Source organism: Eutrigla gurnardus (assembly GCF_963514095.1).
Source record: "Eutrigla gurnardus genome assembly, chromosome: 6".
Taxonomy (NCBI): domain Eukaryota; kingdom Metazoa; phylum Chordata; class Actinopteri; order Perciformes; family Triglidae; genus Eutrigla; species Eutrigla gurnardus.
Window position 1 is genome coordinate 18544345 of NC_139920.1, and position 26278 is coordinate 18570622.

At 42.0% G+C, this 26278-nt stretch overlaps 3 protein-coding genes across 3 annotated transcripts; 1 reads left to right on the forward strand and 2 right to left on the reverse strand.

Moving 5' to 3' along the window:
* Positions 1-612: 612 nt before the first annotated feature.
* LOC311015295 (chromatin assembly factor 1 subunit A-like) lies at positions 613-3736 on the reverse strand (the record flags this gene model as incomplete). The annotated part of the gene is made up of 5 exons (XM_084012420.1): positions 613-1531; positions 2163-2247; positions 2380-2701; positions 2950-3103; positions 3709-3736. The coding sequence occupies 5 exons, from the start codon at positions 3734-3736 to the stop codon at positions 1419-1421; spliced, it is 702 nt and encodes a 233-aa protein (XP_083868546.1). The 3' UTR covers positions 613-1418.
* A 910-nt stretch (positions 3737-4646) lies between these two features.
* LOC311015340 (UBX domain-containing protein 6-like) lies at positions 4647-11469 on the forward strand. Its single transcript, XM_084012494.1, has 11 exons — positions 4647-4849; positions 5576-5733; positions 6918-6976; positions 7073-7201; positions 7331-7428; positions 7557-7632; positions 7729-7813; positions 7903-8122; positions 8784-8914; positions 8999-9147; positions 9296-11469. Exons 1-11 carry the CDS (start codon positions 4767-4769, stop codon positions 9419-9421), a joined length of 1314 nt encoding a protein of 437 aa, XP_083868620.1. The 5' UTR covers positions 4647-4766; the 3' UTR covers positions 9422-11469.
* Positions 11470-11818: 349 nt separating this feature from the next.
* On the reverse strand, positions 11819-23050 carry LOC311015306 (chromatin assembly factor 1 subunit A-like). Its single transcript, XM_084012435.1, has 16 exons — positions 22776-23050; positions 21381-21428; positions 19860-20539; positions 19324-19386; positions 18804-19033; positions 18584-18665; positions 18434-18502; positions 17608-17825; positions 16471-16639; positions 16191-16271; positions 15837-15935; positions 14987-15236; positions 14145-14298; positions 13582-13903; positions 13365-13449; positions 11819-12733 (listed from the first exon to the last, which is right to left on the reverse strand). The coding sequence occupies exons 1-16, from the start codon at positions 22837-22839 to the stop codon at positions 12621-12623; spliced, it is 2727 nt and encodes a 908-aa protein (XP_083868561.1). The 5' UTR covers positions 22840-23050; the 3' UTR covers positions 11819-12620.
* Positions 23051-26278: the final 3228 nt, after the last annotated feature.

Here is a 26278-nt window from a genome sequence, read left to right on the forward strand (position 1 = left end):
ACACAATATGAAACTTCAACTCCAAACGAACATAAAAAGCTAGTAAAGTTAGCTAAAATGTCATCTTTTGTTTTGTTGTTGTTGTTTTTTTAGATCGATTCAGATACACAATCAAACTGTAAAAATAGTAGAAGTTAGTATTCATTTGCAAACTAACAACAGCTGAGAAAACACCCATTAGATTCATAGTATATTAAGTGAACCACTTTACTTTTAGCAAAGCTACAAGACTTCTTTCACAGAAACAACTATTTTACCTGCAGATGAGGCCGAGCATACACTTTAACCGAGATTGTTTTTTTTGGGGGGGTGGGCCTTTAGACTAGATAGACAGCTGCCCCGTCCACATCAGTACATTGAGGAAAAAACAAATCATATCTTAACATAACAATATCTTAACTTCACCATTTGGGTCACAGGATTCTAACTCTGTTCCGTGTTCGTACCGTTTAAACAACGTTGAGGCGTAATAATGGTGCAACGTTCCCACTTAAAACAGGCTACTGTTGAGTAAACTTCAAACTACAATTTTGTCAAACATCCAAGTCTGAAACTGTACTTATTGATAAGAAGCTACTAAAAAGGCACCTGGAAGAAGTGGCAAAGTATGAATGGAATATAAAAGTGCAGTACTTTTATTCATGAACTTATCCTCTTCAAGTATTCTTGAAAAATACATATTTATAAAACATTGTGACACTGGACCTAACTGTACAAGTACAGATCTAGCAACTACTCCAGTGAGTTGTCAGAGTTAGAAATTGCAGAATAAATGCACCCACTGAAATCAAAGGGAAATGTACATATGGACTTTCAGCCCCTCATTTCCCCAACTTGTATTTCAGGTAAACTATATATATACACACACACACACACACACACATACAAACACACACGCGCGCAGATATCCAACGTCATGCATTCAAACATTACAAGAACCGTAAAATAATGCTGGTCTTGATACGCTTCTTCTCATGAACATTGGGTATTTCCGTTCTGCTCTTCCTCCCTCGGCTCAACTCAACCTGCTGTAGCTAAAGCAGCGCCAGAGAGACTTTAAAGAGGCCCGTGCCAAAAATGCCCATCTGACACTTCAATGCAAAAATCAGACCCATAGTTAATGAACACTGGACAAAAACAGCCCTCAATGATCAAAACAGTCCTGATTTTTATGCGCCAGTACATTTCACAGGCACAAGCTGACTCCCGACTCGTTGAACATGAAATAAGATGAAAAAGGAAGTTAATACTGAGCAGAAGCCACCCGCTGTGTGTCGCCTGTACCGGAGTGTGGTGCTTCACCTTGCACGAAGACTTGATTCTGTCTTGGACACAGTAGAGTTCAGAACCAGGAAGGAGAAATTTACGAGGGGGGAAACGGGGGGTAGCTTGATTAGAGGAGCCGGCCTTTCCTGTCCTCAGGCAGTGGCGAGTGTCGGAGCGGCGCTGGCCACCGGGAGAGCAGCGGTGTCGGAGGGGGTGACTTCCATCAGACAGTCTCCCTCGCCGGAGGAGGTCTTTCTGGTTGAGTCTAGAGAGTAATATTTAATAAGGTTTCATTTAGATAATGAGAAAAAAATGTTTGCAGGTGTCTGTAAGTGAATCAGGGAGGTGCCTAAAAACACACAGGAAACTGGAACGCTGCTGCTGTATCAGCACATTAATAAAGTGATAAGGGGAGACAGAAATACTGCACCGCACTGTAATTAAGATGTGCTGTCAGGTGGACTTTTAACTTTGAACAGAACCAGGCTAGCTGCCTCAAACCGCTCCCAGTCTAGGCTAAGCGACTGCTAATAGATGACTTAATGAGACTACAGATGTTGTCAGGGATATTCAACATCATCATGGCACTTTAGATTTGTGGTGGCGATGCTGAAGTCATACAACCGTAATCTGCTATGTTTATAGTCTAACATTTGCTTTTTACTACTGGCAATTGCATTTATACTTGGCTTTTTGTTGAGGTAACCAGGGTGATGCCAACTTCCTGTTTGACCAACAGAATGACATCATCCCTGCACTACACTATAGCCTCCTGGCTCCAGCTATATACTTGAGAAAAGGCATGAGTGGCATCGATCCTCTCCAGTAATGACTGGAACATGGATCCCCTAGCTGGACTTGGGTGAACGTGCACTGGGTTGCAACTTGCAACTCACCGCTCGGTGTGGTGATGATAAGACAGTCTTCCTCATCATCTTCCTCAGTATCGGCTTGAAAACCGTCTGCATCCATTGCTTCCGTCTGGAAAACACAGGGGATTTAAGACCATTTGAAACAATCAAGCATATAAAAAGGTATATTTCCATGAGATGATAATCTTAAAAACAAATAACCAAAATATTGCAGTGAGGTCTTCATGGTTCGTTTCTCTACCTGCTCGGGGTCAGTGCATCTCTTCATGAACTTGGTGATTGACATGCTGCCTGTGCTCTTCCTTTTGTTGGAGGATGACGATGTGGAGGAGGAGGTCTGCGGTGTAGTGGGAGAGTTTCCCTGAGAGCCGGTCGCTGCCTGGGGTTCTTCCCGGGACTCTTCTCGAGCTCCTGTAGTGAGGTAGGTCCACTGGCAGGGCACGGGAAGGGCCTCCTGGCCACAGCGGGACAGGACCTCCGAGTGCACGTACCAGCAGCAGCGTCTGAAGGTGGAGCGCTTCTCATAAGCCGCATTGCTCTTTATGAGGCGCTTCACCTCTATTCTGATGAAAGAAGGAGGGGAAAGGGGGTTATAACCTACAAATTCATTTGAGAATGGTATTTGACGTGGTGGTAGGTGATTTCATTACATGTTTTCAGGAGGTAACGTTGAGGCAATACGTGATGATGATCATGAGTGTTTTGTTTTATGTTTGCTAAGACACTTGTACTATTTAAATAACATTATTACATTACTTTGGTTTGGAGCACATGTTTACATGGAATTTATGGCCAAATATTGTAATTTCACCTGGTGGGGGTGTTTTCTGCTGGACTTTGGGGGCTGGAAAGTTCAGGAGGTGAGGAGGACGACGTCTGCTGACGACAAAACTCCTGAAACTCATAGATGATCACTTTGCTGCTGTTCACATTGCCGTGCAGCAGAGGCAGCAGCTGAGAAAGTACTGTTGGACAAAAGAGAATGAGTTTGTTAACATTTTACAAGCTCTAAATAACCGACAGACTATACAAGTATAAGTATATTCATAATGGTAGCACGCATCTTTGAAACGTAAAATAATAAATAAGCTATTGTTTGTTATGCATCACAAGGTTAAAGGTTGAGTAGGTGATTCTATTCAGAAAACACTTTGTTATATTACTTTAAACTCTCGTAACATCCTGATAGCAATTAATAAATGAAATGTTCCGACTGGAAAAAAATGTCATCTGTGGCCGTGGCAGGACTAAAAACCCCGTCCAATCAAAAAAGTCGTGAGGGATAAAATAGTTGGATGGTCTGCCTGTCTGTCAATGCTTTCTTCCTGATTGCACTCTGCTGATCTCGTTTGGCGTTCTGTTGGGAGCGGCTTTGAACAGAGGTCTGACCACCGTGGTGAGCCGCGGTCTTCAGCAGACAGCAGCGCGCCAGTGACAGCGGCACCAGTACGGCAGCCGAGCGGACACACTAGCAGCTAAGCATGCTAACTGTGGAGCTAACATCTCGCACAGGTCGGTACAAATATAAAAGATGATACGACCAACATATTCACCTCGTCTTACCTCTCACGAGACCTCTTCTTGGGGTTTACGACCATTTACTGCCAGTCAGGGGGGCGTGTGTGGTTTCTTGTACGGGTTTTTTTGGTCGCCTCCCACCACGGACAACACCTCCTGGTACGTCACGCTTGATGTGGCACAAATTGCGGTGAATCCCGCCCACCGCGATCTGATTGGTGTAAAACCAATCAGATCGGAGTTAAATCGACTGTGATTGGATGCAAACCACATCATGAAAAATAATCCTGCATACATTACGGTATGTTAAGTGTTATAGGCAAAATAAAAGCACATTTTTTCGCGGAACAATTATCTCTGTCGGCGTTTACGATAATATATAATGGTTTTAATGTTTTAAATAGGCAATAGATGCGCCGATCCCGATGATCGGCGCATCTATCCTGATGGTCGGATCCTGATGATCGGCGCATCTCTCCTGATGGTCGGATCCTGATGATCGGCGCATCTATCCTGATGGTCGGCGCATCTCTCCTGATGGTCGGATCCTGATGATCGGCGCATCTATCCTGATGGTCGGATCCTGATGATCGGCGCATCTATCCTGATGGTCGGATCCTGATGATCGGCGCATCTATCCTGATGGTCGGATCCTGATGATCGGCGCATCTATCCTGATGGTCGGCGCATCTATCCTGCTCTTCTGTCTTCATATCATGGGGGGTCTTGCCATGGACCCTTACTGGCCGGGAGTCGAACCCCGCGCTCCCGTGTCCTAGTCAGTGAACATAACCACTGTACTATACCAGCTGATATATATATATATGAAAGGATTCGCCTTTTATTCCATTCCATTCCATTGCATTCCATTCCATTCCATTCCATTCCAACAACCATACATGCACTTATTTCGAACACAAAACCCTCCGAAGCAGAAGGTGGCGCTAAAGCGACCAAAAACGAAGCGTCTACGAGGCGGAAGCAGTTTTTCTGATAATTTGTTTTGATCCTGCTCCAAAGCTAAGATCGACTAGCTAGTTGGGGGTGTTCTCTCCATCTACTTGTGTTTCTGCTATCGCGTTGTTATTTCCCCCGTGACAGCTAACGGAAATGAAGAAGTTTTTCGAAGACATTAAGAAAGACATCAAGTTTAAGTCTGCAGGACCTGGGAAGGCACTTACAGAAGATGCCAGGTAAACAACAAACTTTACATGTCACAGCTGATACGACGCTAGAGCTAGCCACGTAGCCAGCCGTCTACGCCCGCTAAATTGAGTTAGCAAACTAGCTAGCTGCTGGCAATCAATGGCAATCGGGTCACTGTTACCTAACATAACGATGCCGATTGGTGATTTCCACCGGACGTTAAGTGTAATAGGCGAGCCGTGTCAGCCGTTAGCATCTGGATTATATAACTGTACTACTCAGGACACAGTGGGACGCGCTAATTCCAGGGTGGCTAACAGTTAATCTTATTTAGCCAATGGTCTTAGTAACGAAAAGTGACTTTTACTCGCGCTTTATCCCCTGAAGGGGTGAACGCACCCCTCAAATCGTAATTACGGTAATTTAGATACCAGCGTTGGGGTTTATATATTATGTTTTTAACAGTCCGACAAGTATCAAAGTTATGACATTTATCATAATGTTTTCTTGATTTAATGGGTTACACATGACCAAATATTCTAAACTGTTTTAATTAAACTCAATGATAAACATATCAAACTATTTATTTAAGGCTTCCAGTTTCCTTTCCATTGTATTTAGAGGCCGATCCACATTTAAACCAAAACAATACAAGTTAGTGTCAACAGCAGATTCTGTCTCTTATGCATTAAAGCAACATTTGTGGCTGTTTGGGGAAAGAAGATATGAGCCATTACAAGTCTGTTGACTTTTCTGTCCTCCTAACACTCTAGTAGCAAACCCAAAGTGGTGCAGAGCAGCTCCAGCGCCAAGCACAATCGCTATGCCCCTAGTGAAGGGTCCCAGAGGGCCGGAGCCGCAGCTCTGGCCAGGATCGAGCAGCATCCCCGGCCGAAGGTCCACACCTCTCAGGACGCCATCAGGAATCAGGGTGAGACAAACGAGTCTCATCACAACAACGGTTCATTAAACAAAGCCTTCATAGATATATATTTTTGGATTATTGGTTTTAGTTTTAGAAAATAATGTGTTGGTGCATTCTTGGTCCTGAGGTCAGATTATTTGTTTTTTTCACATGGGTGCTAATAATTCACAAGATTTTCCTACGATGCCCAAACCAATTAATCCTTGAAAAGCGGATGTGGCTTTCATGCCTACTAATATTTAATAATTGGGTGGCCTTAAGATGCGTTCATGGGTAATGGTTAGATGAACAACAACAAAGACTGCAGTAGTTTTTGTTGAAGTTCAGCGGCTACAGGGCGAGTAGAACCGACAGTCACAGTTTCTTAGAAGAGGGGCTGAATCACACTCTTCGTCATTCCTCTTGAATTGTTCCTTCATTGTCACCATGTATTGAAGGCGTGTAAAGAGACGTAGGCGTGGTTTCATACATGACATATTAAAGCCACAGCAAATAATTCTACACTTTATGGGAGAAAAGACCCTTATTACCCTTTTGTTCCTTAATAAACCAACAGTTGAAGTGACGAAAATGTACCAAAGGACAGTTCAATCAACCACCAGCGTAATTCAAATTATCCAAATGATCTGTGATGGCTCCTGTGTGTAGCATAAACAAGAACTGTGGTGAGTAATAATCGCTAATAACAGGTAATTAATGAGGTTGCGGTGGTTTCGTCCAAATTAAGGTTACATGCCAAGCCTTAATTAATAACTCTGTGTCTCACAATACACATGACGGTGGTTCAGTTCAGTTGTGGCGTCTTCGTGTTAAATACGTCCAAAATGGTTAGTCACAGAAGCTATTTAAAGTGACATCTATTTTTAACCTAAAATGATAGTTAACTACTTCCACCTCTTAAACTCTTGTTTTGAACATAAAGACCATTAATTACCCAATTTTCTGAATGAATGAAACAACACAATGGAGCAACTGGAGTCCCAAAGGGAAGCTGCGGTTCCTCCAAGCCGAGCCTTTCCTTGAAATTAATTGGCAGAACAAACACCAATCAATAAAACAACCGATCGGAGCCATAAAACATAAAACAGTCCTGCCTTCTCTTTGAGTGGCATTTTTTTTTTTACAGCAATAAGAGTTTGATTCAAGAATAATCATTTTAGTTTTGTTGATTTTTCTGCGTTTACTTGCAGTGAAAAGAGAACTGGAAGCGGCCGCACTGGCTGACAAAGAAAAGGCAGCTCCAGCCGAGGTGTGTGACAGCGGTTTGTTTGGTTAAATTAATTACACCTGGCTCACGGGGTTCAATACAACTCTGACAATGTCGGTGATCGGCCATTCTTTCCAGGGATCCCAAGTGCTGGTGAAAGACCTCGCCTGTCTCTCGGTGTCCGGTGTGTATTTCACCTGTCCGCTAACTGGAGCCACTTTGTCCAAGAGGGAGCGGGAAGTACACATCAAAGAGGCCATTTTAATGGTACGTCTGCGGATATTGTCACTCGCCATTGTTTTAGCTCAAATTAGAGCAAAAATGATTAAATTCTGACTTTGTGCTGCTGCGTGTCGTTGATGAGACGTGCACTCTTGTTGTTGTTTTTTCCGTCAGCGGTTTGAGGAGGATCCGGTCGAGGCCTCTGTGATGATGATGCACACATTCAACAAAGACAGAGAGAAAGTGAAGGTCGCCGTGGACATCATAAGCAAGTACGACGCTCGGCGATGGTTCATCTTCTTGCTGAGTTTGACTTATTTTCGACTGTTCGTCGCATCGTTGATTATCGTTTTTAAACAATTATGTAATTTTGTGTTTCTTTGTCGTTTTGTGTCAATAGGTATATTGAGAATATATGCAAGAACCCCACAGAGGAGAAGTACAGGAAGATTAAACTCAGCAACAAGGTGTACCAGGTGAGTTTGAAACTGGATTATCTCAGACATGTGGGACCTCTTTGAGTAGAAGCACGTTTTTCCATTCGTGTCGTTCTCTCTTTTGATTTATTTCAGGAGAAAGTCCGGTGTGTAGAGGGCAGTCGAGAGTTCCTGCAGGCCCTGGATTTCACAAGCATCATGCTTCCTGTGGAGGGTCAAGGTAAGTCAATCCTAACAAGGAAGTCAACTCTTAACATCCAGTCAGCTGTTACGTGTTCTGATCCGGGCTCGGCTTTTCCTGGAGATCAGAGGAGGAAGAGGAGTTCCTGGTGTTACTGGAGCACAGTCCCGACGCCCTGGAGCTGATGAAGGAGAGGAGGGATCGTCTCCAGCGAGGGGAGCCGGTCAGAGCTCAGCTGGACCGACAGCCTCAAGCATTCAGAGCCTCCCCCAACGCCCAGAGCTTCGAGCTGCCACCGGACTTCTATAACCTGACGGCGGAGGAGCTCAAGAAGGAGCAACAGCAGAGGTACGCACCCCCTGGTGATGGATGGTACAGTACATGTTATGTGTTCCAGTGGCGCTGTGTAATGTGGGTGAAGGCTGGTTTTCTTTCACACCTGTCAATCACAAGGTAGCCCCGCCCTGATTCATCATCTCTATCACTCTAAATGAGACCCTGCTGTATTGAAGAAGACTTGAAATGAGTGATTGAGACCATAAACTCATGTTTACAATTTTAACTGAGATAATAAATCAAGTGAGATGTAGGGTCATTTCCATGCAATCTGAGGACAGCCAGGAGTCTCCCCCTGGTGGCCAGTGTGAGGCACTTTTCAGAACTGGAGGCGACGCCTGAGTAAAAATCTGTGCTGGATTTTCTTATTTGACTAACACTCTGCACACATGTAATCTTGCACAACCACATACACGTAGGGGAGGGGCTTGCTGTGGCTGCAATTAACAAAATGACAAGCAAAGAGCCGTTTACAAACACACTCACTCACTAATAATGCATGTTAATGAAACCCTTCGGTGTCAGCTGGTTTTATCTGCTCTCCGTGGGTGTTACGCATCTCTACCAGCCACAAAGATGCCATCGTGCACTCTTCTCCAGACTGTGGTCTGGTGGCGTTTACCCATCATCGTCACGTCAGAGTGAATGAACAGGTCTCTTGTGTGTTTCCCAGGAGTGAGATTGTGGAGAAGAACGCCATGCTGCGCACAAAAGCCATGAGGGAGAAGGAGGAGCAGAGGGAGAGACGGAAATACAACTACACTCTGCTCAGGATCAGACTGCCCGATGGAAGCCTGCTACAAGGTAACGGCCTCTTTTATGTATATATCTATATTCAAAATAAAACGATACAAAATGAATCAACAACCTAACTAAACAAATGTTTAGGGACCTTCTACGCGTGGGACCGGCTGCCCGTGCTGTTTGCGTTTGTCCGGGAGTCCCTGCTGGACGGCTGGCAGCCCTTTGAGCTCATCGCTCCTGGAAGTCAGAAGCTAAAAGAGTCCGAGGAAGTCGCCCTTGCAGAGTGTAACTTGGTGAGTGGAAACCTTTTCATGAAAGCAGCCGACATAATGCAATGCATTACAACTCAACAAGATATAAAGTACCGGTCGAGTCGTTTTTAGATATTTGAATGTGGAAAAGTTGCATATTAACATTGGCAAGAAATCATTGTGTTTTCAGGTCCCTGCAGCTCTGCTCACGTTTGCCTGGGACGCAGCAGTGCAGGCGGATATTGCGGCCGCAGGTGCAAAGAGCCCCGCCCTCCTCAAACCGGAGCTGTTGGAAAACATTCGAACCCTGAGCTGAGGAGACGCCGGCCCTGAACTCGCCCCGCGTCCCTCCCCTCCCTTTTTTCTGGCAATACAAGGGTGGAATTGCCTCGTACGAATGATGAGTGATAAGTTTAGTTTTTCTTTTACAAATGCTAACTTAAATCAGGATCAGTGAAAGGGGCAACTTCACCCTTATGTGCTTGTTTTTGCTGAGCATACCCATGTGTCTCCACGTGGAGGTAATGTCGCCGTCTCAGCAAGGAGAATGTTGTAAGGACACGTTTGTTTTGTTGCATCCTGAAATTACATGCCATGTAGTAAAACAGACTAACCAACAACCTGCCGGGTAGACTTCCCGTGGCATGTTGAGACCTCGTTTTAACTGTGGCGACTCCCCGACCCTTTGGTTTGAAGTAAACTTGCTCACACAACAGCTGGGTCAACATTGCGGCTGTTCACGCCGCGTCGAGGGAAGTCAGAAGAGCAGCGAAGCCAAGTAAATGTATCAGCACCTAGCTTCTTTTGTTTTTAAAAGCCGCTGGGTGTTGTGACCTCGCTTTGACTTGAAAGGCTGTTAGTTTTCGTTTAATTGGTGTTTTGTACGCCAACGGAGAGTTATTTGATGAGCCCGTTTGTCCTCTGCTCTGCAGTCGCCTTGTGCTGCTTATTGTAAAACAGCCTCCTCTATTTTAATTTAGATTTTTTTGCAGAAGTCACAAGTCAAGAATCCTACTTTTTTCCTTAATAGTTTGCCTTAAAGTTTAGGTCCAAAATTGAGAAAATCATGTTAAAATAAGCAAAGTGAAAAATGATGGGCAGAGCCGCCCTGCGGTTCAGACCAACGGCAACATTTAATAGGTTCTTCCTTGGCCAATGCTACACCTCAACACAGAGAAGTCGGAAAGACTTGGGACTAGCTTTTTTTCCCCTCAATCTCACTGACTGGAAAATAAAATAAACTTAATAATAAACTTAACTTAAAAACTTAAAACCGTGAGAGATCATGGTTTTAAGTATAATGGGATTCTAATACCAAAATATTGTTTTCTTGTTTTAAGCACTTTTCAGGATTATTTAAAGCACACACTACACAAGAAATATATGGTTTAATTGCAGAGGCTCAGTGCAGAAGCTTTCATGTATATTTAAAAAAAAAAAAAAAAACTTGCTTTGGCATGCAGGCATGAATTGGTTGTTAAATCTGGCAGCATGGACTCGTGTTGTCTTGATTATGATGTTTGTTTTTTTTCATCTGGAGTCTTGTGTTTGTACCAAATACATTTCCTTGAGATAAAGTATTTCAAATGCGTGAATATACAAATTCACAGCATCGACCAGCCCGCTGAATGCAATGAGAAATCTAGAAGTTGTATTTTACTCCCAAAGCCCCGCTCAATGGTTTAGATCTACCCTGTCCCTTGAAACGCATCGCTGGATTTTACAGTATGTGAATCTCAACCAGGTAAATCTGTTGAAGCTAACTAGTTTCTCCTGCTCGTGGTTGGTCAGGATGACAACAGCCTACCTCTCATTGCTTATCTGTCTAACGTCCCAAGTAATGAAATGTACAAACGTGACAGAAATAGACCGTTAGTCTGTTTTAATGCAGAATTAAGTACGTCACCACTTCAAAGCTGTACTAATGATTAGTTGCAATTGGATGTTTGAGTGACGAGCCCAGCTTCATGTCTGCACTCCTCTGCTGCTGCTGTGTTGTTTTGTTTTGTCCACCAGTCGCCCACATGGGTTTTCAACAGAAGGGTGTAAATGTTGTATCAGCATTGTAACCTTATTAAAAGATTAGTGAGCAGTCCAGATGGTCCGAGTCGCATTCTGTTGCTTTTTAATAACCTGCCTGATAATTGTTTGCATTGCATCTTTACTTTTGTTAATAAAACAGAAATACTTCAAAGTAGAGCTACTAAACGAGACAATGCTGAAATCTTTTTTGTATTCTCGTGTTGGAGTATTTATGGAGTATTTATGCTTTGATGAAAACACACCTGGACCAGTTTAAGTGAACCACTTTACTTTTAGCAAAGCTACAAGACTTCTTTCACAAAAACAACTATTTTACCTGCAGATGAGGCCGAGCATACACTTTAACCGAGATTGGGTTTTTTGGGGGGTGGGCCTTTAGACTAGATAGACAGCTGCCCCGTCCACATCAGTACATTGAGGAAAAAACAAATCATATCTTAACATAACAATATCTTAACTTCACCATTTGGGTCACAGGATTCTAACTCTGTTCCGTGTTCGTACCGTTTAAACAACGTTGAGGCGTAATAATGGTGCAACGTTCCCACTTAAAACAGGCTACTGTTGAGTAAACTTCAAACTACAATTTTGTCAAACGTCCAAGTCTGAAACTGTACTTATTGATAAGAAGCTACTAAAAAGGCACCTGGAAGAAGTGGCAAAGTATGAATGGAATATAAAAGTGCAGTACTTTTATTCATGAACTTATCCTCTTCAAGTATTCTTGAAAAATACATATTTATAAAACATTGTGACACTGGACCTAACTGTACAAGTACAGATCTAGCAACTACTCCAGTGAGTTGTCAGAGTTAGAAATTGCAGAATAAATGCACCCACTGAAATCAAAGGGAAATGTACATATGGACTTTCAGCCCCTCATTTCCCCAACTTGTATTTCAGGTAAACTATATATATACACACACACACACACACACATACACACACACACGCGCAGATATCCAACGTCATGCATTCAAACATTACAAGAACCGTAAAATAATGCTGGTCTTGATACGCTTCTTCTCATGAACATTGGGTATTTCCGTTCTGCTCTTCCTCCCTCGGCTCAACTCAACCTGCTGTAGCTAAAGCAGCGCCAGAGAGACTTTAAAGAGGCCCGTGCCAAAAATGCCCATCTGACACTTCAATGCAAACATCAGACCCATAGTTAATGAACACTGGACAAAAACAGCCCTCAATGATCAAAACAGTCCTGATTTTTATGCGCCAGTACATTTCACAGGCACAAGCTGACTCCAGACTCGTTGAACATGAAATAAGATGAAAAAGGAAGTTAATACTGAGCAGAAGCCACCCGCTGTGTGTCGCCTGTACCGGAGTGTGGTGCTTCACCTTGCACGAAGACTTGATTCTGTCTTGGACACAGTAGAGTTCAGAACCAGGAAGGAGAAATTTACGAGTGGGGAAACGGGGGGTAGCTTGATTAGAGGAGCCGGCCTTTCCTGTCCTCAGGCAGTGGCGAGTGTCGGAGCGGCGCTGGCCACCGGGAGAGCAGCGGTGTCGGAGGGGGTGACTTCCATCAGACAGTCTCCCTCGCCGGAGGAGGTCTTTCTGGTTGAGTCTAGAGAGTAATATTTAATAAGGTTTCATTTAGATAATGAGAAAAAAATGTTTGCAGGTGTCTGTAAGTGAATCAGGGAGGTGCCTAAAAACACACAGGAAACTGGAACGCTGCTGCTGTATCAGCACATTAATAAAGTGATAAGGGGAGACAGAAATACTGCACCGCACTGTAATTAAGATGTGCTGTCAGGTGGACTTTTAACTTTGAACAGAACCAGGCTAGCTGCCTCAAACCGCTCCCAGTCTAGGCTAAGCGACTGCTAATAGATGACTTAATGAGACTACAGATGTTGTCAGGGATATTCAACATCATCATGGCACTTTAGATTTGTGGTGGCGATGCTGAAGTCATACAACCGTAATCTGCTATGTTTATAGTCTAACATTTGCTTTTTACTACTGGCAATTGCATTTATACTTGGCTTTTTGTTGAGGTAACCAGGGTGATGCCAACTTCCTGTTTGACCAACAGAATGACATCATCCCTGCACTACACTATAGCCTCCTGGCTCCAGCTATATACTTGAGAAAAGGCATGAGTGGCATCGATCCTCTCCAGTAATGACTGGAACATGGATCCCCTAGCTGGACTTGGGTGAACGTGCACTGGGTTGCAACTTGCAACTCACCGCTTGGTGTGGTGATGATAAGACAGTCTTCCTCATCATCTTCCTCAGTATCGGCTTGAAAACCGTCTGCATCCATTGCTTCCGTCTGGAAAACACAGGGGATTTAAGACCATTTGAAACAATCAAGCATATAAAAAGGTATATTTCCATGAGATGATAATCTTAAAAACAAATAACCAAAATATTGCAGTGAGGTCTTCATGGTTCGTTTCTCTACCTGCTCGGGGTCAGTGCATCTCTTCATGAACTTGGTGATTGACATGCTGCCTGTGCTCTTCCTTTTGTTGGAGGATGACGATGTGGTGGAGGAGGTCTGCGGTGTAGTGGGAGAGTTTCCCTGAGAGCCGGTCGCTGCCTGGGGTTCTTCCCGGGACTCTTCTCGAGCTCCTGTAGTGAGGTAGGTCCACTGGCAGGGCACGGGAAGGGCCTCCTGGCCACAGCGGGACAGGACCTCCGAGTGCACGTACCAGCAGCAGCGTCTGAAGGTGGAGCGCTTCTCATAAGCCGCATTGCTCTTTATGAGGCGCTTCACCTCTATTCTGATGAAAGAAGGAGGGGAAAGGGGGTTATAACCTACAAATTCATTTGAGAATGGTATTTGACGTGGTGGTAGGTGATTTCATTACATGTTTTCAGGAGGTAACGTTGAGGCAATACGTGATGATGAAGTGTTTTGTTTCACGTTTGCTAAGACATGTACTATTTAAATAACATTATTATATTACTTTGGTTTGGAGCACATGTTTGCATGGAATTTATGGCCAAGTATTGTAATTTCACCTGGTGGGGGTGTTTTCTGCTGGACTTTGGGGGCTGGAAAGTTCAGGAGGTGAGGAGGACGACGTCTGCTGACGACAAAACTCCTGAAACTCAGTGATGATCACTTTGCTGCTGTTCACATTGCCATGCAGCAGAGGCAGCAGCTGAGAAAGTACTGTTGGACAAAAGAGAATTAGTTTGTTAACATTTTACAAGCTCTAAATAACCGACGGACTATACAAGTATCTCAACATTATACATTTTGATTCCTCTATAAAAAAAGGTTTTCAACCGCTTCTTAACTGTAAGTAAACCTAAAGAAAAGAGGACACATTTAAACGGTTATAAGAGTAAGTCAATATGTAATGAGTTAATTTGATTGTGACATTCAACGGCAGGTTGTGATTATTGAGGAAAAATGTCATAATCTCATTCCGTGTAGCACCATGCCACTCTCAAAATAGGATGGTAAATACGTATCTCACACAACTTTAGCATACAATATTCATAATGGTAGCACGCATCTTTGAAACGTAAAATAATAAATGACCTTTTTCAAGAAATCGCAATGAGCTGTGCACAATTTGTGATTATTATATCCATGCCAGCACACATTAGCTAAACATTTTCAAGACACTGTCTTTGTGATTGATTTTTAAGTCTGGTCAAATACAAAAAACCCCCGCAAACTGGAAATGTCAACAAACAGATAGGGGCACCTAAAGAAATCCAAACCCACAAAACCTACAAGCAACATCAGCCACTCACAGCCCAACAGCTGAGTTTGTCAGGTCCCTAATGGATCATCACCTAAGGAAAGGCAGCTATCCAATGTGAATCCAAGTTAACCAGGTCTCACTCACATTGTGCCTCTCTCTGGCGCTTCCTTGAAGACACCTCTGGGCTGGGGCTGGTGTCCACCTTGGGTAAAGGCTCAATCAGACACATGGCATAAAGCTGGAAGAGCTGCGAAACACGTCCGTCTCCCGCCCAGACACAGCCCTTCACCACTGGGTCCAGCAGCTTCATCTTCTTCTTGGTGGACATCAGCTCATCCCATTCCCTTGCTTTCACTTTCTGACGTAGTTTCTGCTTCTCCAGGTCACCGCCCTCCTGAGAGGTTGAATGTGCGTTAACAGTGGTGCAAACAGGAAGCAAAAACATCAAAATCTAAACACCAGTCTGTCGGATGAAAAGGCCTCAACACAACGTGGTGGAACGAATAAATATGAGAATCTATTCAAAACTATTCACACTGGCAGAATGCAAATTTGCAACAGCTTTTCATTTAAAAGTTTTGAATAGATTCACAGAGGCAACTCACTAACTACCAGGATCCTATTGACACAGAGCAACATCTGGCAGTCTGATGCAAATTATTGTATAGCCTAAGCTAATGCAGACCATTTTATTTCCCTTTGGGGAACTGCTGAGTGGATTTGTGTTCCCTCTGGTAAACCGTTACACACCTTAAAGGAGTAATTAAGTTTGCCGTCTTGCTTTGGACTACAGAGCTCCCGTGTTGTTGTGCACTGTAGTGCATGTTTTGAATACGTCTTTCAACACAAAATGGATGGGTTGAGGCCTTTATTCACGATGTGAAAGCGAAAACACACAAATCACATGAAAATAATACCCCTGGTGTGTAATGGCCTCATTGAGAATCAAATTAAGATGTATTGAAATCAACCAGAGCTGCAGCTCCATTCATACCTCCTCTGCTGGAACCCCCTCGTCATCCGAAAGGTAGCCGTGAGGAACAAAGAAGCCGTCGTCATCGTCATCATCTTCACCGCCTTCCTCCTCATCTTCCTGAAAATGATCAACAGTTCAAAGTCTTTTTAAATTTCCTTCCATGCCATTTAATTCAGAAAATACCAACAATAATGAATGATAATGAATTAACAATAAATAAGTAATTATTCAGATATAAATTCAAGGTCGGGCAATAGTGCTAATTGGATAATATTTGTACATCAAGGTACTTTATCATTTGTTTTAATGTATAGTAGAAAATGCTAAAAAATAAGTCATGTGCATACATTTGCACCCTCCACTGAAACTCACCCCTTCACTATGTGACAGGGACTCTCCTGGTTCCTCTTCCTCCCATTCTTCATCACTATCCACCTCATAGTCTAACACACCCTGTGGTGACAGAACACAGCAATTAAAGTCACAGTTACACAAATACAATTACTGGACTTAAAAATAAAATGATAAAATCTTAAAAGTGAACATGGAGTATAGCCATGTAATGCATGCATTTAATCTACTATTTAAAGAGTAAGTTATGCTTTGTCCAGTTATGACGGATGAGTAAACTGAACTGACTGATGCCTTTTACCTTGTCTTGTTTTAAGGGGCAGCGAGGGGAGATGTGTGAACTCTTCTTACTCCAGGTGCCCCAGTATGCTGGACGGTAGTTTGCATGGAACTGCAGCAGCTTCATGGGACCACAACGTTTCCGATCCGGCACACCATCTGGTTGAGACCCTTCTGCTGTTATACACTCGCTGAGGAAACAACAGGAAACAGAGGAAGAACGTTTAACAATAACGCTGCAGGTTTGATTGATTAAATGTATTTTGTTAAACAAAATACAATTCAATCAAAGGATTACCGAAACTTGATGAATGATAACGGCTGTGGAAAAAAAGAGAAACTATGATGTTTGCCGTGTTGGCGAGATAACTAGTCAGCTACAGTTTGTCAGTAGTCAGTCAGGTTAATCATGCCTGACTTTCAACATACTTGCTGCACTACATGGGGAAAAAACACCCTGGTGTTACACGGCTAGAGCTTAATCGCTACCTGTGATCAGGAGGGGGAACCATATTCTTGATATTCTTCAGTCTTGTTGAGGTCAAAGTATGTTAACGAACCACACATGCTCCCAGAGACACAAGGTCACAGAGTTAAATCTCTTACGCAAATTCAATCTGATCATAACTGCCAGAATTTATAACCCTTTAAATACCAGTTTGCTAACATAATGTCACCATATTTATATATATATATAAAAAAATAAAAAATAAATAAAAATATATAGTATATAATATGTATAGTTTATGGTCATTGTTATTTTTTCCAACCTGGGATATTTCAATGATTATTCAACAGTGTCAAACTGTTAAACAACAAACAGAAGATCCAGATGGCAGGAGGGTATCTTGCATCAACCCTACGATATTCAGATAGTATTGTAGAAAACCTACGATATTCAAATAATATCGCAGTCATCCATACATATCTGCCCATCTGTTAACTGAATAATTCAATCATCTCTTTCAGCTCATACTGCCATTTCCCTTGCAAATACAATACCACCATGAATCATTTTGTGTAAGTAGAGAGGGCAGACAAATCAAAAATCAAATGAAGAACAATCCTCAATTTTGGAATTAAATATAGAGGTCACTGTACATAGGGCAACTAGAGGTAAAACATAGTGTACACATTAACCCCTATTGCCCAGTCTTACCAGGGTGAGTCTGTCTGTCTGGGGTTGGTGGGTCCTGAACTCCGGGGTTTGGGCCCAATCCAGTCTTTAAGTCCATTCAGGTTATCAGCAGGGTTCAACAAACACCGGTCCAGCTCCTCCAAAACAGAGTCCTCGCACTGAACCCGACACAGTGGTGCCAGAGCCATGTGTTCCTTGATCTCAAATGGAGCAAACTTCCCACAAGCGGCTGCAAGTGTCTGAAACGGTGAAGTTGCAGTTATATTATTTATATTCATTCATTCAGTTGACTATCTTAGTGAAGGGGGGTGTAAAGGGATCAGACGATGTGTTGCAACTTTAACATTAAGCTATTGTTTGTTATGCATCACGAGGTTAAAGGTTGAGTAGGTGATTCTATTCAGAAAACACTTTGTTGTATTACTTTAAACCCTCGTAACATCCTGATAGCAATTAATAAATGAAATGTTCCGACATGAAAAAATGTCATCTGTGGCCGTGGCAGGACTAAAAACCCTGTCCAATCAAAAAAGTCGTGAGGGATAAAATAGTTGGATGGTCTGCCTGTCTGTCAATGCTTTCTTCCTGATTGCACTCTGCTGATCTCGTTTGGCGTTCTGTTGGGAGCGGCTTTGAACAGAGGTCTGAACGAAGGGGGCGGGACTTTTTTAGTTTGCCGATGCGTTCAGTCAAAGTTTCTGTGGTTTTTCCAAATTACCTTCTCAACCATGAAGATAATTGCTTACTTTTAGGTGACAACACAGTGCTACAATGGGCCCTATGGTTTTTTAAGGGATAAACCCTGCTGAATGACAAAAACACTTGTTATGACATCATAACTCCTAACCTTTGGAGCCTGTTGGATCTTGGATTTCTGCAGAAAACGTGTTATTTCTGCTTTCTCAGCTTTGAGGCGCTGTAATGAGACACATTGGTTAACAGATTATTCAGCGATGGGTGCAAATCTGGAACAGTTTCTACCAACACATGAACTTACATCCTTCTCTTCTTTTAACCGTTTCTCTTCTTCCTTCATTTGCTTCTCCTCTTCTTTCTTTCGTTTCTCTTCAAGCTTTGCCCTGAAACAAGTTCAGAGCAAAAAAAATTACAATACAAACATTAATTTGTGGACAAGAAGTATATTGAAGGAAAAAAAAGTTGTCTCTCAAAGCTCATAAATATTGACTTAAAAGTAAAATGGACTTTGCATTACTCACTCTAGCTTTGATTTCCGTAGCTCCTCTTTTGCTTTTAACTTGTCTGCCTTTTCCTTTTCTTCCTTCTCTTTTTTCTCCCGTTTCTCTTTTTCTTTTTTCTCTCGTTTTTCCCTTTCTTGCTCATCCTTCAGCTTGCGAGCCTCTTCCTTCTTTTTCTTCATCGCAGCTTTGGCCTCTTCCTTCTGGCGCTCCTTCTCCTGTTGCAGACGAAGCTTCTCATCTTTTTCAATCTACAATTGCAAAGCAGTTTTTCTCTTGAACTTAAATAACCGTATTAATAAACGACAAGGCGGATGAGAAAAGCAACACATTCAAATCAGATAGTGTTTGAAGTAGGGCTGTCCCCTCTTAGTTAGTCAACTAGTTGATTAGTCAACAAAATCATATGAGTGTTAGTCCACTTAGAATTTCTTTGGTCAAGGACAGGCCTTAGTTTCAAAGCACCTTATTAAATAGACAACTTGGGTATTCTTTGACCAAATTAAAAGCCCAATTAAAATGTATTCATCAAAAGTCTCACCTTCAATGAGCGTCTTCTGATGTTTTTCTGCTCTGATGATATCTTGGGGGTGGTCTTTGGCTCCTGTGATTAAAGGGGTAAAAAATGTCAAATGTGTTTAAAAAAAGTGTCTCCCAGGCAAATCAATTTTTAATTTGTGCACTATTGCTGAACAATTATTGCATTCATATTGCACTGTATTTTAAACATGCATATAAACCTCCTCAAGGGGCTGTCATTATGAATGGAGGTATGCGTCTGAATGAACAGATATTGGAATTAGCAAATGTCTAATGTGATACGGGTAGTGGAAAAATAACTAAATATTGATGAATCAACCGTATGCATTTTTATGAGTAAATATGATTAAATTATTTTGAAACCTGAAACACAAAATACAGTAAACAGGGATAAACCCCATGTGTTTTTTGGGTGATATAAGCAAAGACACACTCTTAGGAATAACGATAAATGTATATTGCGTGACAGTGCTTCAGGTAATACAGCTAAGCCTGGGAATAAATTAATAAAAAGCAAACAATAGGAAATGAACATACTGTAGGTGTACTAGTGGGTGTGGGGTCGTCAGTCTTGGACTTCTCTGGCGAACTCTCAGATGTGGAACTGACTGATGACGCCGACAGCATGGACTTGTTTCCTAAACTGGAAACATTTCCTGACTCATCCTGCTCCTCTAGCTCACTTTCAGAATCCTGCGTTGTGTCAAGCTGCGAAGTAGATGCCATCTGATTACCACCGTCGTCGTCGTCTTCATCCTCATCCTCCTCCTCTTCATCATCATCACCATCGTCCTCCCCTTCCTCATCTTTGCTGACTACCGTGCAGTCTAAAGTGTGCGTTTTAGGAGTGTGATCAACATTGCTGGATTTCCCAGAAGATGCAGGTTTGTCTTTTTCCTTATGCTTGTCTTTAGCTGGGAGGCAGGGAGAGGCGGGAGCAGGTGAAACAAGGTACTTTACGGGAGACAAAGTGTTTTCCTCTGTCAGATCAATAACCATGTTCTCATCCGAGGATGCGGCGTGCCTACGGCTCAGAAAGCCATCAAGGGGCCCACGACCGTTAACCAAGGGCGGCCCACTGTGTACAGAGAGTGCAGAGGACTCGTTCTCATTCTCCCCGTCTGGGACTCCCGGTTTGGGGCAGGCATGTGCACGAGGGCGTTTAGGGGGCTGGTTCTCTTTAGGTTCAGTGTTCAGGCGCTTGAATGGGAGACGAGCTGCAGGAAGAATGTTTTAAAAATATGTCACTATAATGGCTTTTGTATTGCAAAGTACAAACAAGGTTTATAATATTTTGTGAATGTGTTAACCCTAAGACAACAAACAAGGTGATGTCACGGACAACAAAGATGTATGGGGTTCAAAAACCAAAGGTCATATTGCTGTAAAGTGGCCGTAACTACTCATGGGATGATGTGAAAACCTCATGTCACGATTATCCTGGACAACATAATTGCCATTCACGATAGTATCCCGATAATCATCAAAATAGGCTTAAAACTCTTTAAATGGCACTAAAACATACTGGAATCACTTTTTCATTTTGTTAAATATTTCTTGCGTCCCAGATAAGACACCCAAACTATCCTAAATAAGCTGGTCATAAATGATAAGTTGTTTCCACATAAATAAAAGGATAAATAAATGAATTATTAAAATCAAGTTCTAATTTTCACCTGTCTACAGCTTTATCGTGTGATATTTGCGATTGCCCCGATAGTGGAAATTCCCCACGATCAACTCGAGTGTTTTTTAATTAATCAAAATCTGTGATAAAATCCTAATCATCGCATCCCTAGCTATGACCATATGATCCAATTTGTACTCATTAAGATTGTATGTGTATTAGCAATATTAGCATGGTCATATCCATGGTCCTTGATCAAAAATATGCAAAAGTAAGGAATAAATCAGGAGGAAAAAGAAGCAATACACAGAATGTGCACAATTGTTAATAGGCAATGTAAATGCAAGACATGATAAGACATGGATAGTATCAAAATTAATAATCATCCATGCTACATTATCATCATGTTATCACAAATAAAACGTATTTACCTTGGATAAGTTTCTTGTTGGCATTGTTACTTGATTTACAGTCCATGCCTGGGCAAACAAAAGAAGAAAAAACAGAAAACATGACTAAAAACCAAAACTGCACTTAAAATTAATATTTCATGTTTTGAGAAAAATGACACTGAGTTTTATATCACAGCAAATCCACCAACGTTTTGACACCTGTGGAACTGATAACACATGAAAGCCTATTAAAATACAACGATGACTTAAAACAACAATCACTGGAGAAAAAGCGTTCAGTACGAAGCCTATTTTAATTACAATCTTTAACAATAACCTCAGTCCAGATCACACATTCAACGCATTAACAAGTCCACTCTGAAACTTTGTTCTTACTTGGTAATATTCTTACAGCAAAGTAAGAATAGTTTACGACTGTAATAAGCACATGCCAGTTAAGCTAATGCGCTGCGGGTCATCAAATCTCCACCACCCTGCATTGATATCGAATAGCCTCAATAGTATTATCAAGTTGTGGTAGTAAAAGCCACGTAAAGCTGTAGCACCGTCGCTGTGTTGACACAATGAACGCAACGCTTGTATCTGGTTTGCACTCCCGCCAACCGGTTTTAATAGTCTGTGTTGCAGGCCCAGTCGAGTCCGCAGAGCAGAGTGGTTCACACGGCTGTCAGGCTGCATGCCGGACCGCAAGATACGCAACACTTCGTACGAGGCAGAACTGTCCCGTTTAACGTACTACAGCCCCGAGACACGCTTATGCGCGTGTGACTTAACGGAAGACAACGGAACAGCTCTGGAGTTTCACCATTAGAAACAGCTTTCACGTTAACCAAAACTCACAGATGCTAACGTGACCACCGTTAGCTTGTCCGCTAACTTAACAAAACTAGCTACTGCTAGTTGTGCAATGAGCAACAGCGAGACGGTAAAAAAAGAGCAACTTTGCCACTCGCTTAATAAGCTAAAGTAACGTAATTTAAAATGCTAATCACACCGTCTCGTGAATGGAAAACACTGGCAGCTTGAGGCCTAACGTTAACTCACTTAAACATCGCCGTGTGACGTGAACACGATAACATTAGCAATGCCGGGGGCATAGAGTTAGCCGTGCGGCGCTAGCTTTAACGTTTGGAAAGTTAGCGGAGATGTTTCTTTCTTTGTCTTGAATAGTTAAAGTTCGGCTCGTCGCAATGACACGAGCTAACATCAACTGGTGTCAGTGCGAAAAAAACGAGGTCGCTAGCGTTACCTAGCGCTTTACTTAATGAGATAAGTGTGTCGGTTGCTTAACGTCGGCACCCTTTTGTGTGAGTCGAAACTGTATTGCGTCCATGTTGTTTTTACAGTACTTGAGATGTTGCTACGTCCACATAACGGTTGCTCGAACAGAAAACGGCATTAGTATCAGGTTACCTCTTCTATCGGGAGTCGATGCTGCCAAATGTCCGTCCACCGATGGGGTTTCCGCCGCTAACATTCCAGCCTCTGACCCGGGGCTCCCGACGTTCGCTGTATTCTACGATAAAAACGGTGCCGGTTGTATAAACAACCTAAAACCCCTTCCCACAGCGAACCAAGTACTACGTTGCTATTTAAACGGCATGCATTTAGTATTTCTTTCACATAAAACAAAACGCAATCTCTTTCCGCGTCACCCACATACTCCCTTTGCCCCCGGCTGCCTGCCTCTCGCGCTCCCAAATCAGAATTGGCGGGAGTGTGTCACTTGCGTCAACGTCCGCCGCTCATTGGTCAGAGCCGGGTTGCTAATCATCGGTGGGGGCGTTTGTTTTGCACGACTGCGTTGCGCGCGTATTCGGTGTTTAGTGTATTAAAGCACTCTGAATGACTTGTAACAGCGCTAGAGTCTCACATGTGGTGTTGTGACTCACTTTATTTTTCTAGAAGACTAATTTCCGAGAGCTGATTTCACTCAGTCGTCCAAATCTGGTTATGTTTTCAGTTCACCCAGTTCGGGACATCCTGTCATCCAAACCGGAAGGCGTCAAAATGTGTCGGAGAGGGCACGCCTTCTGTCCGATGTCTGGGGCGTCGTGATTGGCCGCGGAGTTTGACTTTCAGAAATCAGGTTATTTTTCATTTTAATTTTTTTATTGAATATACCACAAACATACAAAAGCTCGTAGAGGAAAAACACATCAGCAATACAATATAACATCACAATCCTTCACAAGAAAAAAAAACTAAACGGAAAAAGGGGGATTCATACAAAGTAAACATGGTAAAAATAAATATATTTCCAATCACCTATGCAAGACCAAATAAATAAAGGAGTACATTTCAAAACAGTAAAAAAGGCGACATATCGCCATACATTTTTCTCACTATTTTGCTAGAATGTATTTTAATAATAATAATATAATTTAAAATAATTTATAAACCAAATAAAGGAGGGCCATTTGCTACAGTGAATATGATATTTACCCACGACAATGATTATGTTAATAAGTAGATGGAGTAAGATTGTCCATATGAAAACATATGAGAAATTTCAAAGGATGGAATGTTATTAACCTTAAGGGATATCCAATTTCTAATATCCAGCCAAAACCTTTTGGACAAGGCAAGGGTCCACTACAAATTTGAAACTTCTTTTAAGAAATTCTGCAACCGGGTAAACGACCAAGGTCTGTTTTCTGGGAATAATTGACACAAGCACAAACCAGAAACGAGCCGTTTTTTCGTTTTTGGGTAAAAACAGAAAATCAGAATTTCAGCTCATTTTCTTGTTTTTTGGTTCTACAAAACGAATTTACCACTCATTATTTTGTTTCCGTCGGTGGGCGGGTCCTCTGATTGACTAGTGTGCTTCCTTGCCCTGTGCTCTTCAAAATAAAAGTTCTTCCGTTTGATAATGTCGACAAAAATATTACTGTATTATAGACACTAGCAGACACAGAGGTCCCTAACACCGACAGTCAAGACTGACCCGGCTTCAAATAAAAACAATAGGCCTACTATTCATAATCATTTGAAAATGAGAACTTATGAAGTTATGACAGTGCAGTTGATGTTTAGCCACAAGGTGGCGCTGTTGTTACATGAAGAGTAGACCTCGGGGCTTTACTACGAAGGAGGCTCAACATCTCCAGGCTCTGTGTTCATAATCCGGCTCAGTCGGATAAGCAGTCTCATAAGCAGTCTAGTAAGGCCACTTCTTGCTTACGCCACATCACCAGATTTGTTAATTTACGTATTTGTATTTATCGGACCAAGCCGACGTTGACTTGGGCGATATGCAGTGTATTTAGCTCCTGTTCTATACTGGAACGCAAACGATTAAACGCTTTTACTCTGAAAGAAAACATGGTTTCCGGTCTCCTTGTAACTCCGGCAACTTCATGCAGCCAGAAACGTTAACGTTAAATGAATGACAGGTGGGCGGGACTTTTGAGGCCGTGGGCAAGATTGACAGCCAGTCTGCCGAATCCGTAGCCGCGACGTAACAATATCTTGAAACAATCCAATATGGTCCACCTGGTGTTTATTATTGATGAGGACTGCAGGAGAGACTCAATTATTGATCATGAGGTCAACGGTAACCACTGCTACCGTTTCCAGCCATTATCAGACACTGTTGATTATGGAGCTACAGTCTCATAATTCATAAATGCACACAGAAATTCATAAATGCACAAAAAAGATTTACAAATGTATTTGGGGATTTGTATATACATGTGACTCAAAACACAAATACATTTTCAATGCACACACAAATATGTTTCATTTCATATGTAAGTAAAAAATATTCACATATAAAAAACAAGATTCATAAACATATTTCCAATGCACACACAAATCTAAAAAAAAATCACAAATACATGAATGTTAAAGTATTTGCAATCTTCATCAAATACGCATTTGGGGCTTGTTACATTCATATATGAACTGTTGGACCTGTATTTACAAAGTGCTTTTAATTTGTAAACCTCCCTGCATTTGTGTGTGAAACTTTTGAGACTCCCCTGACGTGACTCTGATCCACAAATGCGTTTTTTCTAAGAGGAGGTTGTCTGTAGCCAATCAGATGTCTCCCTCCTTTACAGCCAATCACGTGAGTGCGTTGCGTTGGAGGGATATGGGTGCTAGAGCCAGAATCGACCTTATTTCTGGAGATAATTTCCCTTCTTCCTGTGCTCCCTGTCTTTATGCTGTATAGATTAGGTGTACAGTTATATAAATATCTATTTTTCTTTTATAAAGAAGCATTTTATGGAAGTAATTTATTCCCTCATGAACCGGTGCGGGCGGAGTTGTGTTTTAGACTTTTGGGGGAGACACTCACGTGATTGGCTGTAAAGGAGGGAGACATCTGATTGGCTACAGACAACCTCCTCTTAGAAAAAACGCATTTGTGGATCAGAGTCACGTCAGGGGAGTCTCAAAAGTTTCACACACAAATGCAGGGAGGTTTACAAATTAAAAGCACTTTGTAAATACAGGTCCAACAGTTCATATATGAATGTAACAAGCCCCAAATGCGTATTTGATGAAGATTGCAAATACTTTAACATTCATGTATTTGTGATTTTTTTTTAGATTTGTGTGTGCATTGGAAATATGTTTATGAATCTTGTTTTTTATATGTGAATATTTTTTACTTACATATGAAATGAAACATATTTGTGTGTGCATTGAAAATGTATTTGTGTTTTGAGTCACATGTATATACAAATCCCCAAATACATTTGTAAATCTTTTTTGTGCATTTATGAATTTCTGTGTGCATTTATGAATTATGAGACTGTTCTAGCTCCATAGTTGATGGTGGTTATTGTAAAATATATTACTGCAAAAAAACATCAATAATAGAGGAATACTATACTAATACAATACACACGTAAAACAAATCACAAAGTCCTATGAACTACATAAAAGACCCATATGGCCACAGT